Source organism: Ranitomeya variabilis, chromosome 5, assembly GCF_051348905.1.
Source record: "Ranitomeya variabilis isolate aRanVar5 chromosome 5, aRanVar5.hap1, whole genome shotgun sequence".
Taxonomy (NCBI): domain Eukaryota; kingdom Metazoa; phylum Chordata; class Amphibia; order Anura; family Dendrobatidae; genus Ranitomeya; species Ranitomeya variabilis.
Window position 1 is genome coordinate 132161790 of NC_135236.1, and position 14465 is coordinate 132176254.

Below are 14465 nucleotides of genomic sequence, written 5' to 3' on the forward strand. Positions count from 1 at the left end.
CTGAGCTTCAACCTTCCGGCTCTCATTAAGTGGTTTTAAAAAAAAAAAATGGTGGTTAGGGCCTACTAACGGCTTCTGCCCCTCCCTGGTGTTGCCCTCAACTAAATAAAGCTGAGCTTCAACCTTCTGCTCCAAATTACCATTTTAAAAAATGCAATAGGCTTTTCCGGCCTACTAAAGGTGTCTGTCTGTGTGCCCCTGCCTGGTGTTGCCCTCAACTAAATAAAGCTGAGCTTCAACCTTCTGCTCCAAATTACCATTTTAAAAAATGCAATAGGCTTTTCCGGCCTACTAAAGGTGTCTGTCTGTGTGCCCCTGCCTGGTGTTGCCCTCAACTAAATAAAGCTGAGCTTCAACCTTCTGCTCCAAATTACCATTTTAAAAAATGCAATAGGCTTTTCCGGCCTACTAAAGGTGTCTGTCTGTGTGCCCCTGCCTGGTGTTGCCCTCAACTAAATAAAGCTGAGCTTCAACTTTCTGCTCCAAATTACCATTTTAAAAAATGCAATAGGCTTTTCCGGCCTACTAAAGGTGTCTGTCTGTGTGCCCCTGCCTGGTGTTGCCCTCAACTAAATAAAGCTGAGCTTCAACCTTCTGCTCCAAATTACCATTTTAAAAAATGCAATAGGCTTTTCCGGCCTACTAAAGGTGTCTGTCTGTGTGCCCCTGCCTGGTGTTGTCCTCAACTAAATAAAGCTGAGCTTCAACCTTCTGCTCCAAATTACCATTTTAAAAAATGCAATAGGCTTTTCCGGCCTACTAAAGGTGTCTGTCTGTGTGCCCCTGCCTGGTGTTGCCCTCAACTAAATAAAGCTGAGCTTCAACCTTCTGCTCCAAATTACCATTTTAAAAAATGCAATAGGCTTTTCCGGCCTACTAAAGGTGTCTGTCTGTGTGCCCCTGCCTGGTGTTGCCCTCAACTAAATAAAGCTGAGCTTCAACCTTCTGCTCCAAATTACCATTTTAAAAAATGCAATAGGCTTTTCCGGCCTACTAAAGGTGTCTGTCTGTGTGCCCCTGCCTGGTGTTGCCCTCAACTAAATAAAGCTGAGCTTCAACCTTCTGCTCCAAATTACCATTTTAAAAAATGCAATAGGCTTTTCCGGCCTACTAAAGGTGTCTGCCCCTCCCTGGTGTTGTCCTCAACTGAACAAAGCTGAGCTTCCACATTCTGGCTTTCGCCCTATACTATCAGATATTAAACTGCATTTGGCCTACTAGTGTGGTTAGGCCCTTGAAACAGTGTCTGCTGCTCTTGGGTTTGCTACTCCACTGAACAAAGCAATGCCGCCTGTTTAGTCCTGTTACCAATTTTGAACTGCATGTAGCCTACTTTATTCTTTGGCCCTATATCTGTTTCCTCCTCATCCTGCCCATTGCCCAGCCACTGCTAAATGAGTCTGCTGGTACATTGACCTAGACCACTACATTCCCCTTGTACTCTACACAGCCAGAATCTGACCCTGCTGAAAGTAAGGTTCCCCTTCCCGCATGTTATACCACCTTACACAGGGACAAAGAGGAAGGTGCAGATGAAAGTGCAGGTTCCTTCATCAGGTGGGGGGGCATACTCGTTGGCGACGTCACTGGCACAGGGCCCCTCAGAGTACGCAAAAGTGTCGCTGCTGGTGGGAGGCGCCCCCGCCATGCAAACACACCGCCGTACTTTGAGGGGCCCTGTGCCAGTGGCAATGCGAACGAGTGGGCCCCCCCCTGCTTGCTCAGGATCACAGCACTTGCAACGTTTAAATACTTACCTTTCCCTGCAACACCGCCGTGACGTAGTCCGCATTTCCTGGGCCCACGAAAAACTTGAGCCAGCCCTACTCCCCCCACAACTTTCCCCCAATTCCCTATGCCCAACTATTATTATACAGTTAATTAAGATTGGCAAGCTTCAGAAACAAGAATGGATGTTTTTGGCATTAAAATGGGCACTGTAGGTGTTTTCCTGGCCTCCACTCACTGCCGACTATGCTTCCCCATTGACTTGCATTGGGTTTCGTGTTTCGGTCGATCCCCGACTTTTAGCGATAATCGGCCGACTGCACTCGACTCGACTCTGGACAAAATCGGGTTTCCCAAAACCCTACTCGATCTTAAAAAAATGAAAGTCGCTCAACCCTATTAACAACCAAACAAGTCCATCAAGCGCCACCTTTCATTCTTTCATACAAAATCCCAATCAGAAAAAAGCCCAAGCTCAACCTTGAAAGATATACCAACATTTTTTTCATATCAGAGCTATAACTAATTAAATAAGACCTGTAATTTGCTATGTATGTATTTTCCTATACCTCATGTGAATGTCAATGCTGCTCTCCTCTCCCAGCGCTGTCATGTCAGTACAGAAGAGAGATGAAACATCAGAGCAGTGAAGATGATCATGCGTGCAGCGTTTGGTAAATACAAAGCTCTGGAGCTATCAAAGGAAATGAGGCATCATTCTCAGATACCTTAGATAGGTCCAGACCATTGTATTAACAACATTACAATACAGCCATGAGTGAGCATAAGGTTAGACACATCAGTCTATCCAGATCACATTGAAAAAAACTGTTTTTACCTTCTCTGGGGGCATTTGATTTTTTTTACCTATATAAGCCTGCCGTTTTGTGATTGGGAAAGGTGAAAGGTGAAAAAAGTAAACATACCCATAGAAAAGAAGACTTCAACTTTCATGTGGAACACAGGCCTGGGAAGCTGCACAGCAATGCAGATGCCCTGTCTAAGCTCCCCTATTTGGTGACTGAAGGTACCAAAACCCCCGGATTTGGGAAGAGGGGGGGATATGTGACAAAGTCACTTGAAAAGTACTAGAGGGTAGATATGTAGCACTGAGGTTGTTAGCTTCAGTAATATAAACCTAGGAAAAAATATTCCAGCACACTAAGTGATGAGAGGGGTTAATCAGCCATGTTTAGGATGATTGGACAGCTGTAGAGTGGGAGGATTCAAGAGGATAAATACCCAGATTTCTAGAGAATTTGAGTGTGGGTGAGTCTGTAGGCGAAAGCTCTGGAGATGTGCTTTTGTGTTAAGTAAAGCTGGTCGTATGGAGATTGCAGGTCTACAGGATTGAATGTTCTTTGCTAACGAACATGGAAGCTGGAATCTAAGCCAGGTTGGCTAATCAGCACTATTGTATGGGCTTGTTACTTTATGTTTTACATTCTGCCAGACAAAAGCTGTATTTGCATTTTCTGGTGATGTGGTTTACGAGGATTGCAATATTACAATATTACTGTATTTCTATTACAGTTTTTCAACCCACTGTTCCGAAAGATCCATGGTCAGAATGGTCACCATGGAGCACATGCTCAGCCAGATGTGGAAGTAATGGCATGCAAATTCGGAGAAGAACCTGTTTAGCAGAGGATCAGTGGCAAGATCACTGTAATGGACCCACTGAAGAGGGACGCAGGTGTACTGGTGCTCCATGTACAGGTAAAAAATATTAACTCTATTTAGTTTTATGATTTCAGATCAATAACCAATTAATAAATACAAAATAGAACTATTGTTAACACTTATCTCATAGTCATAAAGTTGCTTTCATCCTTAATTTTCTTCATAGTATGCAGCCTCACCTGTCCTATGGGTAAAGCAAGCGCAGACTGCAGTGTGTGTGAATGCAAGAACCAAATACTGTACGGCACGGTCACACTTCCAGACGGAGCGCCCGCTGCTGGTGTAAATGTGTATATTATTTCTAAGAAACCCAAAGTGAAAGCAGTATCTGATGGCCAAGGCCAGTTCCGTGTAGTTGGGTTGTGTCCCAACAGCACTTTGCAGTTGAAATTAGAAAAATACTCTGTGCTCAATGTAAAAATTCCTCAAAGCAATGGATCATCCTCATCCATCAATATTAGAATGAAGAGAAAAGGTAAGAGTAACGTCACTATATTATATTTTCTTTGTGTTCTGAATGTCAGTGGTGTTAATACCGATTCTTGAACGCTGGGTCAAGTGCATCAAATGGAAAAAACTGAACTCTGGGCAAAACTCAATATTACGTATGACGTAATTTAGTCAAATTCTTATAACTACAAACAGAGATGCCAAGAATGAACTAAAGCTATGCCAACAGTGAGGCTCACCTTGCTACGCAGTTTCTGTAACCCCCATTTAATGGAATTTATGCAAACAAAGTAGCACAACTTCTCTCAGCTGTTTTCATAACCCCATCTCTGATGACTGAGATCTGAAAGCTGTTATTCCCATCTCATCCAAGGAAGACAGGAGTGGGAATAACAAATAAGTGTTGAAAAAGGGCAACATGGTGGCTTAGCTGTGGGTTCAGATACTGCTGAGGGCGACATACAGTTGTGCTCAAACGTTTACATACCCCGGCAGAATTTTTGCTTTCTCTGCCTTTTTTCAGAGAAAATGAATTAAAACACCAAAACATTTTCTCCACTGATGGTTAGTGGTTGGATGAAGCCATTTATTGTAAAACTACTGTGTTTTCTATTTTAAATCATAATGACAACCCAAAACGTCCAAATGATTCTGATCAAAAGTTCACATATCCCATTTCCTAATGCCGTATATTGCCCCCTCTTACATCAATGACAGCTTGAAGTCTTTTGTGGTAGTTGTAGAAGAGGTTCTTTATTTTCTAAGATGGTAAAGCTGCCCACTCTTCTTGGAAAAAGCCTCTAGTTTCTGTGAATTCCTGAGCTGTCTAGCATGAACTGCGTGTTTGAGATCTCCCCTGAGTGGCTCAATGATATTGAGGTCAGGAGACTGAGATGGCCACCCCAGAAACTTCACTTTGTTCTGCTGTAGCCAATGACAGGTCAACTTGGCCTTGTGTTTTGGATCGTTGTCATTTTGGAACGTCCAAGTATGTCCCATGCTCAGCTTCCAGGCTGATAAGTGCAAATTTGCCTCCAGTATTTGCTGATAACGTGCTGCATTCATCTTTCCTTCAACTTTGACCAAGTTGCCTCTGCTTTTACAGCTCACACATCCCCAAAACATCAGAGATCCACCTCCATGATTTACAGTAGGAATTGTGTTCCTTTCATCATAGGCCTTGTTGACCTCTCTCCAAATGTAACGTTAATGGTTGTAGCCAAAAAGTTAAATTTTGGTCTCATCACTCCAAATTACCTTGTTCCAGAAGTTTTGAGGCTTGTCTCTGTGCTGTTTTGCATATTGTAGGCAAGATATTTTGTGGCACTTGCGCAGTAATGGCTTGCTTCTGGTGACTCGACCATGCAGCCCATTTTTCTTCAAGTGTCTCCTTATTGTGCATCTTGAAACAGCCAGACCTCTAGTTTTCAGAGAGTCCTATATTTCAGCTGATGTTATTTGTGGGTTTTTCTATGCATCCAGAACAATTTTCCTTGCATTTGAGAACGCTGCTAACTGGTATTATCAATTCCTTGGATATCTTTTTGTATCCCTTTCCTGTTTTATACAGTTCAACTACCTTTTCCCGTAGATCAATTGACAATTTTTTTGCTTTCCCCATGACTCACAATCCAGAAACATCAGTGGCTGGATGAAAGATGCAATAGTCTGTCTGGATCCCAGAAACTCACTCAGCTTTTATGCACATACACAAGCAAACAGGTCACATGTGAGGATGTTACCTTTAGTAGCCATTCAAACCCATTTGTGTCAACTTCTGTGCATGTTATCAGGCCAAAATCACCAGACTATGTGAACTTTGATGTTTTGGGTTGCCATTATGATTTAAAAAGAGAAAACACAGTAGTTTGATAATAAATGGCTTCACCCAACCACTAACCATGAGTGGAGAAAATGTTTTGGTGTTATCATTCATATTCTCTGAAAAAAAAGCCAAGAAAGCAAAAATTCTGCAGGGATATGTAAACTTTTGAGCACAACTGTATGCAAAGAGTTTGTGTTCTCCAATGTTTGTGTGGGTTCCCTCCTGACAATTCAATAACATATTGATAGGGAATTTAGAATGCTATCCCCAGTGAATACAGGAATGATGATGTCTGTAAAGTGCTGTGGAATATGATGGCACTAAGTTAGTAAAATAAGGAAAACACAAATCCAATAGCAGGAAAAGTTTGACTGGAGATTTCTGCAATTTTAAATCTGATTTACAATAGGTTTGCTGGTTTCCTTGAAGTTTCAAAAACCACAACACTGATTTTTAGTGATACTTCCCTAGTAATAAAATAAAGCAACCTACAGTGTAGGGTCCACTGCATACACTGAAGTTTGCTAAGGGTACCGTCACACAGTGAAATTTCCATCGCTACGACGGCACGATTCGTGACGTTCTAGCGATATCGTTACGATATCGCTGTGTCTGACACGCTTCTGCGATCAGACATCACGCTGAGAATCGTACGTCGTAGCAGATCGTTTGGAACTTTCTTTCGTCGCTTGATCACCCGCTGACATCGCTGGATCGTTGTGTGTGACAGCGATCCAGCGATGTGTTCGCTTGTAACCAGGGTAAACATCGGGTAACTAAGCGCAGGGCCGCGCATAGTAACCCGATGTTTACCCTGGATACAAGCGTAAACGTTAAAAAAACAAACAGTACATACTTACATTCCGGTGTCTGTCCCCGGCGTCTCAGCTTCTCTGCACTGTGTGAGCGCCTGCCGGCCGGAAAGCGAGCACAGCGGTGACGTCACCGCTCTGCTTTCCGGCTATGGCGCTTACACAGTGGAGAGAAGCAGAACGCCGGGGACAGACACCAGAATGTGAGTATGTACTGTTTGTTTTTTTTACGTTAACGCTGGTAACCAGGGTAAACATCGGGTTACTAAGCGCGGCCCTGTGCTTAGTAACCCGATGTTTACTCTGGTTACCCGGGGACTTCGGCATCGCTCCAGCGCCGTGATTGCAAAGTGTGACCGCAGTCTACGACGCTGGAGCGATATTCATATGACGCTGCGACGTCACGAATCGTGCCGTCGCAGCGATGGAAATTTCACTGTGTGACGATACCCTAAGGTAGGACAATTCCAAATGTTTTTCTTTACAATTGTGTCCCCTTTGTGATCCTTATCTCCACAGAAAAGCCTTACATGCTAGAAAATCCTGAAGCTAAGGTGAGGAGAGTGGGGCAAAGCGTCACATTCTGCTGCAATGCTGTGGGAGAGCCAGCCGTAGAGCAATATCTATGGTAAGCGGCACTGACGAGTCTACCCACATATTTCACTTAAAGGGAACCTGTCACCAGTTTTGGCCGATATAAGAAAAGGCCATCACCTTTCAGGGCTGATATACCACATTCTATAAAGCTGTATATCTGCCCCCAACCTGACCTGCAAGAGAAGAAAAATAACTTTTATTATAGTCACCTGTGGGGCGGTCTGGTCTGAGGGGTGTCGCTCGTCTTTGTCTGGTGCCGCCCATCTTTTTGTGATGCCGCCCACCTGCTTGCTTCATGTGCTTCATCGCCGCATCATCCACGCAGTCTCCTCGGCTTCGCGCTCCTGCGCAGGTGTACTTGTCTGCCCTGTTGAGGGAAGAGCAAAGTACTGCAGTGCGCCGGGGCTCTTTAACCTTTCCTGGCACCTGCGCACTGCAGTATTTTGCTCTGCCCTCAACAGGGTAGATAAGTATGCCTGTGCAGGAGCGTGGTGCCGAGGAACCTGTGTGGATGACTAGGCGAAGTGTCATCCACGCGAAGCAAGCAGTAGGGCGGTGATCGTAAGAAGATGGGAGGAGCCGGACCAAGAAGAGCGACACTCCTTGGACCAGACCGCCCCGCAGGTGAGTATAATAAAAGTTATTTTTCTATGCATCAAATTTGCATCAAATACTTATTTCCCCTGCTGTATATCTATATATTTGTAGGAAAAGATTCAGGGACTAGTTTATCAAATAGGTTTCATAAAAAAATTTTATACAACTTATTTCCACAGAAATGTCATCAGTATTGGTGTTTTTACGTATTTTAGCCAGGTCAACACACTTTTTAAAAGTGAGCAAAGCTTTGTGGCAAAGAGCTTTGCACACTACAAAAATGAATTTTAATTTACCCCAAAAAGTAGAATAACTTACTACAGAAATGTATACAGTTAACATCTGGAATACATTCCTTTTGATGGCGCATCTTACTCCAGTGCTCCCTTCATTAAGACTGGTGTACAAAATGCCAGTATTGATCAATCAATATCTATTGTAGTTTAGTAATTATTACCCCTGCTCTTTCTATGCGTAGGTGGTCAGTCCTATTTAGATTGATAGCCTTCACTGGGCATACAGAAATAGCTGTCAATCATTAATTAGGACCTTCCACTTGACGGCTAAATAGAGATTAAAAAGAAAATGTGAGTTACACTGAATCTTTTTTCCAAAATTATTATATCAATTTAGCCATCTCCTCCTTCGTTGTAGCATGTTGTGGGTACATTAGATTGCATTAGATGCAACATTTTCCATATAGGTATTTTAGTAGCATGTTTTCACACTGTAGTGTAGTTACAGAACTTGTTTTTTACAATATTTTATTTTCAGGTACCATAATGGAACACTTTTGGACCAAAATATCCATAAATCCAGTAACCAGCTGATCCTTCGCAAGCTCAAGCCAAGCCAAGTGGGAGAGTACTACTGTAAGGCTAAAAATGATGCAGGATTTGTAAAATCCAGTCACGCTAAACTCACTCTTATTGGTAAGTTACAATTTAACAATAGAAAAATACTTATAGTTTATAAAACCTTACAAAATTGTACTTAAAGGGAACCTGGCAGCAGATTTTGCAGCTATAAGATGTGGCCACTGCCTTTCAGGGCTTATCTACAGCATTCAGTAATGCTGTAGATAAGTCCCAGGTCCGACCTGCAAGTGAAGAAAAATATGGGCCTCTCTGACCTTTCCCAGTGCCTGCGCACTGCATTACTTTACTCTGCCCTCAACAGAGCAGACAAATATGCCTGCGCAGGAGCGCTGATGCCGGGAAGCGATGAAGAAGCAGGAGGACGGCATCGCAAGAAGATGGGAGGTGCCAGACCCGGACCTGTGACACCCATCGGACCGGACCACCCCCCGGGTGAGTATAATAAAACTTATTTTTCTTCACTTGCCGGTCAGACCGGGGACTTATCTACAGCATTATAGAATGCTGTAGATAAGCCCTGAAAGGCAGTGGCCGCATCTTATAGCGGCAAAATCTGCTGACAGGTATTCTTTAACTCAAACTTAACAGTACAGCTTTTAAGTTGAACACATTTCATAAAGAAAATGGGGTAAATTTATTAAGCAAAATGCTCAACAATTTTGGTTCAAATTGAAATAAAAAACATGTTGTACATGCCATGTATTATTATTATTATTATTATTATTATTATTATTATTATTATTATTTGTGATATATGATCATATGTTCATTTTCTATCATAATCATTCATTTCACTTGTTTCTATCATTTTTTTCTCAAATTAGTCACTTGTTATCATTTAATGGTTTAACCTTCAATGAATCTGTGCAGCTTTAGTGTTATAAATGTCAAGTAATAACTTATCAGTGCAGTTTTATCATTAGTAAAAAGGATTTTTATTTCTTCAGCTCAAGATGATCATGCCTGCAATCCAAACCCAGAAAATCATCTCATCCAACTTCCTCATGATTGTTTGCAAAATGCCACTAATTCACTGTACTACAATGTGGGGAAATGTCCCTCTATATCTTGCCCCGGGGATCTGGACAATGGACTGCGATGCAAGGACACTGTGCCCTACTGCTGTGGAATTACTAAGACAGAACTAAAAGAAGTTTCCTGTCAGGGTTATGTACTCCCCATTAAAGTTGCTGTTCAATGTGGTTGCTTAAAGTGTGTGGACACCAAAATAATTGTCCGTGGAAGAGCAGTGGCATCTGATACTGGAGAACCAATGCGATTTGGACACATTTACATGGGAAATACCAGGGTTAGCATGACAGGTTATAAAGGCACCTTTTCTATTCAGGTTCCTGCACAAACAGAAAGGTTGGTTCTTACTTTCGTTGACCGACTACAAAAATTTGTTAATACCACAAAGGTTCTTCCCTTCAATAAAAAGGGAGGTGCTGTATTTCATGAAGTTCTTCTTCTGAGGAAAAAAGAACCAGTAATATTGGACTCTATGAGGACAAACCAGATATTATTAGGAGATGTAGAAAACAGTGATCCTATAGCTGAATTGGAAATTCCACCAAATTCTTTCTATCGACAAAATGGAGAGATCTACAATGGAAAAGTAAAGGCAAGTGTTACATTTTTAGACCCAAGAAACATATCTACAGCAACAGCTGTACAAAGTGACTTAAATTTTGTCAATGATGAAGGTGACACCTTGCCACTACGTTCATATGGAATGTTCTCAGTAGACTTTACTGATGAAAAAGCCACTGAGTCTTTGAATGCTGGAGCAGTTAAAGTATACCTTGACTCTTCCCAGGTCAAAATGTCAGAACACCTTGAAACCATGAAATTATGGTCTCTAAATCCAGAAACTGGTCTTTGGGAAGAAGAAGGAAACTTTCAACAATCAAAAGTTCAAAGAGGTAAAAGAGAAGAGAGAACCTTTCTTGTGGGCAACATGGAAATAAGGGAGAGAAGACTGTTCAACCTCGATGTTCCTGAAAGTCGAAGATGTTATGTGAAAGTTCGTGCATATAGGAGTGAAAGGTTTTTGCCAAGTGAACAAATAGAAGGTGTAGTAATGAACCTAATCAACATGGAACCTGAGTCAGGATTTTCATCCAATCCTCGAGCTTGGGGTCGATTTGACAGTGCAATAACTGGTTCCAATGGGGCATGTTTACCTGCATTTTGTGATGACAAAACCCCTGATGCTTACTCTGCATTTGTAACAGCTACATTAGGAGGAGAAGAGTTGGAATCAGTTGAATCTTCTCCAAAGTTTAATCCAAATATAATTGGTGTTCCACAACCCTACCTAAATAAATTGAATTACAGAAGAACAGATCATGATGATCCTAAAGTCAAGAAGACAGCTTTCAGCATCAATGTGGCCAAACCAACTCCAAATGTTGCAGAGGAAAGCAATGGCCCTGTTTATGCCTATGACAAACTGCTAGAATGTGAAGCGGCCCCCCATAGTGCTGCACATTTTAGATTTTACAGAGTAGAAGGTGACAGATATGACTTCAATACTGTATCGTTTAATGAAGATGACCCAATGAGCTGGACTGCGGACTACTTAGCCTGGTGGCCCAAGCCAATGGAGTACAGGGCTTGTTTTATGAAAGTTAAAATTGTTGGGCCTCAGGAAATTATTGTAAGGTCTCGAAATATGGGTGGCACACACCCTCAAACAGTTGGCCAACTCTACGGAATTCGAGATGTACGGAGTACAAGAGACCTAGAAGAATCCAGCACTTCTACAGCATGTGTGGAATTCAAATGTAGTGGTATGCTGTATGATCAAGACAGGGTAGATCGTACGCTTGTAAAGATTGTTCCTCAAGGAAGCTGTCGAAGGGATTCCATAAACAGCATGCTTCATGAGTATCTTGTAAATCATCTTCCAATGGCAGTTAACAATGACACCAACGAGTATACTATGCTTGCTCCTCTTGACCCACTTGGACATAACTATGGCATTTATACAGTTACTGACCAAGATCCAAGAACAGCTAAGGAGATTGCCCTTGGTAGATGCTTTGATGGCTCATCTGATGGGGCTTCTAGGGTGATGAAGAGTAATGTAGGGGTAGCACTTACTTTTAACTGCTTAGATAAAGATGTCGGACATCAAAGTGTATTTCGTGGTGGGAATGGACTAGCAGCTTCAAGTGCCGCTAGACAAGGAGGCAGGCTTGGAAGGCAGGAAAGAGCAAGTAGTAGAAACAGATCAACAAGCAGAATAACCTCTCTTTTAACAAGACAACGCAGCTCAGATCAGTAGGACATGAACAAATGCCAGAACAGACTGCCAGTACACTCCATGGGTATTGCAGAGTTTTCGGAAAATTCAATATTTAAATTTGTTTATGCCATTTTTAAAGACATCTACCCAAGTGAAGTGTACAGAATTATAGCTGAATGTATCTACATATCATTATTTTTATTATCAGTTTCTTCTTTATTAGGAGCAGAACAGTGAGAAGTATCCTAATAAAACTGCTGACAATGACATCTAACATACAAAACAAGACCAACATATCACATAACTGTTATCTTTTACAGCAACCATCATTTTAGAGAACATTGCTTCTTTTTTCCCTTTGTCATTCAGTATGCTAAAACATTATGGCACACATGATTTTTGCCTACTTATATGTTTATTTCATATGAGTTATGTATCAGACTTAATGGATTCCTTCCTTCTGTCATATTTTAATTTTAAGCAGCCAAAATCAACCCCTTATTTGTGGGAACTGGTTTAAATGTTATTTTGTATTTCCCACTCCTTGAAACTAGTACAAAGCAATAATACATTATCTTTCCAGATGTGAGTCCCACTGAGAATGTAATGTGGAAAGCAGAACTAGAATGTGACCAATATTTTACACATTGGGAAGCATAAATGACATCTACAATATTTTACTGAAATCTGAGGCTACTTTCACACATCAGTTTTTTTGTTTCAGGCACAATCCGGCAAGTTTTGAAAAAAACGGATCCGTGTTTTTTATGCCTGATCCGTTTTTTTCTCATAGACTTGTATTTGCGCCGGATTGCGCCTGATGGCCAGACGTTTCATCCGTTTTTTTCCGGATCCGTCCAAATAGTCTCTCTCTCTCTCTCTCCTTTTCCAGGCAGGAAATCAAAGTAAACTGCATGTTAAAAATAAAAACGGATCCAGCAGGAAAACGGATCCGTTGCATCAGTTTTTTCACTATTTGCAATGGATCCATTTTTTCAAACATTAGCTGGATTCTGCCTGAAACAGAAAACCTGATGTGTGAAAGTAGCCTTATAGAAAAATGCCTTTTGCCTGTCTAGTAATATTGACTGCATACTAAAGTTTCAAGTGTTATATACCGTATTTTTCGGACTATAACACACACTTTTCCCCCCAAAAAAATGTGAGGAAAATGGGGGGTGCGTCTTATAGTCGTAATGCAGGCTTACCGGCAGTGGTGTGGTGGTGACGGCAGAGGTGCGGCGGCAGAGGTGCGGGGATGATGAGCAGTATGGCGTGAGCAGGGTCCCTTCCACAGGTGAGGTGACGCAGCGGCCCAGTATCCAATGTGAGCAGCAGAGCCGGGTTAATCACCAGTTTCTCGGTGGCGGCGGCCATCTTCCTGAGGCCGCGCGTGCGCAGATGGAGTGCTCTGCTTCCCGGGGCTTCAGGAAAATGGCCACGGGAGGCCGTGCGTGCGCAGATGGAGATCGCGGCGGCCATTTTCCTGAAGATTGGAGATGGAGATCTCGACTTCAGGAAAATGGCCGCCGCGATCTCCATCTGCACACGCGCGGCCTCCTGTGGCCATTTTCTTGAAGCCCCGGGAAGCAGAGCACTCCATCTGCGCATGCGTGGCCTCAGGAAGATGGCCGCCTCCACCGAGAAACCGGTGATTAACCCGGATCTGCTGCTCACATTGGATACCGGGCCGCTGCATCACCTCACCTGTGGAAGGGACCCTGCTCACGCCATAACACTCATTATCCCCGCACCTCTGCTGTCGCCACATCACTGCTGCAACCCCCCCATGGACACCAGGCCGTGGCGTCACCCACCTAAGCAGGAAGGGACCCTGCTCAGGTGCACGCCGTCCCGCATCACCCCACCTCTGCCGACACCATGCCTCCTGGGACCCTGCTCTGCCACCGCCAGCCCTCAGGTAAGATACTGTAAATTCGGACAATAAGACGGACCCCCATCTTATAAAAAAATCTTTTTTTCTGCAATTTTCACCCCAAATTTGGGGTGCGTCTTGTGGTCCGAAAAATATGGTAAAATCCATAGGGCAATATCTTATCTTAAAGTCTTAAATTATTTTCCTGACAAATAAATCTGTAAAAAAAAATAATTATGCATTGAGTTCTGTTTTGGTGATGAATTATGTTTATTCCCAATAAAAAAAGGTGCTTTCTGTTACTGACACGAAAAAAGGTGAACTGGACTCAAACTGAATTTATAGTGAACAGAGAAAGTCCTGGGCTCAACGTCAGGAGTGAGGTGGCTGTATGCCAACACTACTAAGAAAGAAATATGGTTTCAATCAATGTTTGGTGAAAATGTGCTATCAGTTGAATTGTGCATATTAGTTGCTTCCTTTCTTGAATTGGCTATTCCCCAGAGGAAGAATAAATTCCATACTGTAATACTGTACTTGAAAATGTAAATAGCATTTTATTTATTTTCTTTTTTATTATTTCTTGTAATTGTAACTGAATCTAATTTTTTTTTTGCTTTAGTGGATAATGTTGAAGCAGTAAAATGTTACTGTAATTATTATAACAGCTAAGCATTAAATATGCCTTGACTAAAAAAAAATCTGTTGTTAGCCTGTAAAAGTCAAACTGTGTTTAGACTCTTTCCGATTATTTTTGGCCGAGAGG

The 14465-nt window shown here is 42.3% G+C and overlaps 1 protein-coding gene across 2 annotated transcripts in view; it reads left to right on the forward strand.

The window, feature by feature from the left end:
* Positions 1-13075, forward strand: part of CILP (cartilage intermediate layer protein) — an 89733-nt gene extending 76658 nt beyond the window's left edge. For both annotated transcript variants that reach the window (XM_077263315.1, XM_077263316.1), the window contains exons 5-9: positions 3262-3447; positions 3578-3886; positions 7018-7126; positions 8467-8624; positions 9518-13075. In XM_077263315.1, coding sequence (XP_077119430.1) covers positions 3262-3447; positions 3578-3886; positions 7018-7126; positions 8467-8624; positions 9518-11862 — 3107 coding nt within the window. In that variant the 3' untranslated portion in view covers positions 11863-13075. The remainder of the gene's footprint in view (positions 1-3261; positions 3448-3577; positions 3887-7017; positions 7127-8466; positions 8625-9517) is intronic.
* Positions 13076-14465: the final 1390 nt, after the last annotated feature.